Source organism: Puma concolor, chromosome A1 (genome assembly GCF_028749965.1).
Source record: "Puma concolor isolate L17-30 chromosome A1, mPumCon1.1.hap2, whole genome shotgun sequence".
Classification (NCBI taxonomy): Eukaryota; Metazoa; Chordata; class Mammalia; order Carnivora; family Felidae; genus Puma; species Puma concolor.
The window spans coordinates 155,340,217-155,346,216 of record NC_141667.1 but is presented as its reverse complement, the minus strand read 5'-3'; the positions used below and the strand labels follow the sequence as shown (position 1 = coordinate 155,346,216).

Below are 6,000 nucleotides of genomic sequence, written 5' to 3'. Positions count from 1 at the left end.
GAGCCTGGAGCCTGTTTCAGATTTTGTGTCTCTCTCTCTCTCTGCTGCTTCTTGGCTCTCTCTCTCTGTCTCAAAAATAAATGAATGTTAAAAAATTAAAAAAAAAAAGAAAAAGAAAATTTTTTAGAAGTGTAATTTATAACATCAAAGTGTTTTTTTAGATTTATTTGAAGGAAGAACACCATTTGAATTCTAAAATTATATATATTATGTTGTATATAATATTTATACATTAGATATATAAATCCCAAATTTCACTTGATTTAAAGTAAGGCACTTTTTCCTCAGTCAAATAGAACATCTTCTTCTGGGTTTTTTAATATTACCTAATGGAAGGATGGTCAGAGAATATTCATTTTCACCTTGGTCATTGGGGCCAGGACAGAAATATGGTCTCAGGGGGTCACTGAAGCAGTTTTTATAGGTGTAGATATGAGACAGGTTTGTAACATTATAAAAGGAGACTCTCCCAGCCTCATAATCAAGAAAGATACCAATAATCTCAGGAGATTCCTCAAGGTCAAGTTTTATCTGTGGATTTTCAAGAGCTTTGTAGCCATTGCTTCTCTTAAAGCATAGTGTCCAGAATCCGGTCTTTGGGGACAGCATGATTTCTCCCTGTCTGCAGACAGAAGCTTTACAAATGCCTAGAGTCCAGTTTAATTTATTTTTCACACTCACTTCCCAGTAGTGTCTACCTTTGAAAAAAAATTGCTGACCTAAAACCCGGAATAGCTTATTTAATGGATTCCTTTCTCTGGGTAGTTCCCAAGAGATATCGACTGTTTTCACCCTTCTCTTGTCTTCAGTAATTTGGAGATTTGGGTGAGCTGTGCCTTGATCCAGGGTAACATTGTCTATGGAAGAACATGTTGTCAGTCTTGGCTGTAGTCAATAATAATCAAGAATAAACACAATATAGAAGGGTCCTTCCTCTATCTAGGATTTTTCTCTAATTTCTTCAAATGTAGCTGCTACATTCCCTCAATTCATGCTCTTTATATCACCTCCATTTATCAAATCACACAGTTAACTTTCAAGTTAAAAATTTTAACTCATTTTCAAATGAGGATTTATGCAGAATGGGGAAAAAATAAGTATATAAAAATGCAGATATATTCTAGTCAAATAATTTATGAATATGACCAGTGTTTCACCAAACACTTATTATGTGCCTCAGGCTCTTTGAAGCACATTTATAAATAATTTTCATAACACATCAATGAGCTGTAGAATTTTTTTTTTCATTTTGTAGTTGAGACAACAAAGATTTAGAGAAGTTTGTCCAACTATGGTTACTAATATCCATCAATGTTTGGATTCACACCCAGGTCTGTCTTTTTCAGTTAATGAAGTCATGAGAAACAATTATATATTTTTGCTTGAAATCTAAATGCTTTGACAATTTAAAATTTTCCCTAAATCATTCTTTGGAATTTAAGCAGATTTAATGAATTACTTTTCCTAAAAGTACCTTCACATGAGTACAAGTTTTCAGATACATGAATCTAAAAATAATTTGTAAAATGGTGAAAGCATATAAGCACACAAGTCGGAGGTAAAATGATCCAGATATTTACCCAATTACCCTGTATTCTGTTAATACAGGCTAAAAGTTCTTTTGCTATGAAAGAATTGCCATAGCAGTAGGCAAAAATAAATTTTACTTATTTACTATAACCACAAATAAAGTTCTACCAGTATTCATATAATATAAAAATCACTAAAGACTCATATTAGCACTGTAAATATAGTATTATGTGCATTTAAAGACATTGCAACTCAATTGTTAATGGACATTTTTACAAAGCAGCATTGGATATCTAGACTGTACTTTTTCCAATTGGTAAATGTACTTCTAAAGTTGTCTAATTAATGTGAAGATTATGTCAATTAGTTATATAGACTGGAGAAATCTCTTAAGAATAGTTATACATTTCTTTGTGGAATAGTGTATAAATATCTGACTTTTCTTCTTCACAGTGTACGTGTGGAAATGAAATAAAAATATTTTATTTGAAATAATACAAATACGTAAAATGTAATGAAAATGCTATTGTTCCTAATATTCAATAAGGTTCACAAGTTTGACAATTTGTTAGAAGTCAAAAGATATCCTAGGTAAGTAGGAGTTTTCCATTTAACAAATTACATGAAGGACAACTGATTGTGGTCCATAGGCAATTAGCGTCATTGTGTTACTAGCGTCCATTCTAACATAGTTAAATGACAGCCTGTCCTTACCCCATTCCCTGTCACCTACCTGGTAACGCCCCCGAACTCACTTCTGGTTCCAAACAGCATGTTTGGTAGTATCATTTTGGGCTTTAATATTCTGTTTCCTTCCATCACTGTACCTCAGAGAGCAACACCATTTGCTATATGTAAGGAGTTGTAGCTATGAACTACCCAAGAATAAGCATGACAAACTAGAAATTTTATAGAAGAAAAAAAAAAAAAAACCAGGGATGAGTTTGTATGTGTTGTGTGAGTTGGTGAGTGTGTTAAGGCTCCAGTGACACAGTGTGCTTGCTAAAAGTAAGAATCAATATCCAAATACTAGTCTTTAGTTACCTGCATACCGTCGAAGAAACTTCAATCCTAAATATAAATAATAAATAAATAAATAAATAAATAAATAAATTAGTATAGATTTGAATCCAAGATTTAACAGTGAATAAAACAGCAAGGAGATGTGTGATCAAAAGGAAAGTGCATGAGTCAGGGTTAGAGGTGGTCATTTTCATTACTCACCTTCTTGTCCCAGGAGTTTTATCCTTTCTGAAAGAATGGGATGTAGTGAGAGATTGATTTAAAATATGTTTACATTTCTTTTCTTTTTAATATATGTACATTTTTATCCTCACAGAGAAACTTTACTTACCAAGTAAATAACAAAAAATAACATTTTGGGTGGTGCCTGTGTGGCTCAGTCAGTTAAGCATCCAAATTTAGCTCAGATCATGACCTTGCGGTTCGTGCATTTGAGTCCCAAGTTGGGCTCTGTGCTGACAGCTCAGAGCCTAGAGTCTGGTTTGGATTCTATGCCTCTCTCTGCCTCCAACCCATGCTCAAACTCTGTCTCTCTCTGCCTCTCAAAAATAAATAAATGTTAATTAAAAAAAAGAATAACATTTTTGAAAAGAAAATATTGTCACTGCACCACTTTATTGTTTAATATTTCTATGTTTTGCTGATTTTCTTGGATAATGTTCAAAATTATGTTTCCTGGACAACATTCATAATTCTTAGAAAGGAAAATGACACTGTATTTCCCAGCCATTGCCTACATATAGCCTTGTATGGGTTGTCTGAACCAGAGTCACCTGGATAATAGTGTGTCCTCTAATAGTATCCTGGGCTCATCCCCCCCCCCCCCCGAGTTTAATGCATGTTGTGCTTTGTGCTTTGCACATACTATTCCTCCCCTTGAAATATACCTCTTGCCTTGAAGGTATACCTCTATACCTCCCCTCTTTAATACCTCTAGCCTTGAAGATCTAGGGACATCTTCGGAAGATGGCAACATAGGAGGACACTGGGCTCATCTTTTCCTGCTGATTGCTAAGATTCCACCCACATCTGCCTAAATAACCCACAACACTGCCAGAACACTAGCAGAATGGACACTCCAGAGCCAAGCTTAGACGAGAGGCCCACTGAAGAGAGTAGGAAAGGCAGAGAGACGATGCATGCTACATGGACTGGTGGGAGGGATACAGGTGGTGGAGGGGCAGCCCATCATGCAAGGCAGAGCCCCCAAAGTCTGGCTTGCAAAATCAGGGGGGCCAGACTCCATGAGTTCTGACAGCCAGCGGGACTTAACATCTGGAATGTGAAAAGTCAATAGCTCTGCTCTTAGAGAGTAGGGAGGTCGAGAGGATGCTGGGAGGGAGAGTTGTTGAACTCCAGAAGGACAGAGCTCAGTGGGGGAACAAAGGTGTTGGCAAGCGCCATTTCCCTCTCCCATCCCTCAGGTGAAATTCCAAAGGGAACTTGTTCCCATCACTGAACTTGCTTGCACCGCTCAAATGCCCAAAGCTGTGCTTCTGTGGATCCATTGCTCCAACCAACAGGCCTGCCTCCCTCCCTGTGCTGCAGGGCCCCTCCCGCAGGGGACCACCTAAGGCAAATCTACCTAAGCCTACCCCTCTCACCCCAGGGCACCGGCAGATCCACCGTTTAATATGCCCTTGGCCAGATCCCATGGAAGCAGCACCACATGCCTGGCACTGTGCAAGCACCCCAGACAGGGGCCACATCACTTCACACTGAGTCCGGGCCTTAGGAGAGGGGAAGATAAACTACACACCAGTCTGACTGTGGCCCCAGCGGTGGTCTGTGGGCAGGCATCAGGTCTTGCTGTGGCCCCACCTACCAACACAATTTTCTTAGAACAGCACAGGGGAAGTGCCCTGTAGTTTGGAGCTACCACAGGGACCCCAAAATGATGAAACAGAAGAATTTTCCTGAAAAGAAACTCAAGGAATTAGTAACAGCTAACATATTGATCAAAGATGATTTAAGCAATATTACAAAGAATTTAGAATAATAGTCATAAAATTAATTGCTGGGCTTGAAAAAAGCATGCAGAAAAGCAGAGAATCTATTACTACAGAGATCAAGGGACTAAGAAACAGTCATGAGGAGCTAAAAAATGCAATAAATGAGATGCAAAATAAAATGGAAGCAACCGCAGCCTGGATTGAAGAGGCAGAGGAGAGAATAGGTGAACTAGAAGATAAAATTATGGAAAAAAAAGAAGCTGAGAAAAAGACAGATAAAAAAAAATCCAGGAGTATGAGGGGAGGATTAGAGAACTACGTGAAGCAATCAAACGGAACAATATCTGTATCAGAGGAATTCCAGAAGAAGAAGAGAGAAAGGGACTGAAGGTGTATTTGAACTAATAATAGCTGAATATTTCCCTGATCTGGGGAAGGGAACAGGCATTGAAATCAAAGAGGCACAGAGAACTCCTTTCAGACATAACTTGAATTGATCTTCTGCATGACACATCATGGTAAAGCTGGCAAAATAGAAGGATAAAGAAGAAATTCTGAAAGCAGCTAGGAATAAATGGGCCCAAACATACAAAGGTAGACACATAAGGGTAGTAGCAGACCTAGCTACTGAAACTTGGCAGGTCAGAAAGGAATGGCAGGAATTCTACACTGTAATGAGTAGAAAAAAAAAAATGCATCCCAGAATCCTTTATTCAACAAGGCTGTCATTCAGAATAGGAGAGATAAAAGTTTTCTCAAACAATCAAAAACTGAAAGAATTCATCACACTAAACCAGCCCTACAAGAGATTCTAAGGGGGACTCTGTGAGTGAAATGTTGTAAGCACCACACGGTACCAGAGACATCACTGCAACCATGAAACCTACAGACATCACAATGACTCCAAACCCATATCTTTAACACTGAATAATAACACTTAATGTAAATGGAATGAATGCTGCTGTCAAAAATCATGGGTATCAGAATGGATAAAAAACAAGACTCATCTATTTGCTGTCTATAAGAGACTCATTTCAGACCTGGGAACACTTTCAGATTTAAAGTGGGTGATGGAGAACTATTTATCATGCCACTGGAAGTCAAAAGAAAGCTGAAGTAGCCATAATTATATCAGACAAACTAGACTTTACATTAAAGGCTGTAACAAGAAATGAAGAAGGTCATTATATAATTATTACAGAGTCTATCCATCAGGAAGAGCTAACAATCATAAATGTCTATGCACCGAATACAGGAACCCCCCAAATATATAAAACAATTAATCACAAACATAAGCATCTTTAATGATAAGAATGTGGTAACTGCAGGGTCTTTAATACCCCACATACAACAATGAATAGATCATCTCTACCAGGATCAATAAAGAAACAAGGGCCCTGAATGATACATTGGGTCAGATGGACTTGACAGATATATTTAGAATTCTGCATCCCAAAGTGACAAAATATACTTTCTTCTCCAGTGCACATGGAAC

General features: G+C 37.8%; 1 protein-coding gene across 1 annotated transcript in view; it reads right to left on the bottom strand.

Annotated features, from left to right (window-relative positions):
* Positions 1–288: 288 nt before the first annotated feature.
* LOC147584576 (butyrophilin subfamily 1 member A1-like) overlaps positions 289–6,000 on the bottom strand; it is a 252,076-nt gene continuing 246,364 nt past the window's right edge. Inside the window, exons 6-7 of the mRNA XM_086716962.1 lie at positions 4,158–4,283; positions 289–885 (exon numbers count right to left, since the gene is read on the bottom strand). Of these exons, the coding sequence (XP_086573088.1) occupies positions 289–885; positions 4,158–4,283 (723 nt within the window). The remainder of the gene's footprint in view (positions 886–4,157; positions 4,284–6,000) is intronic.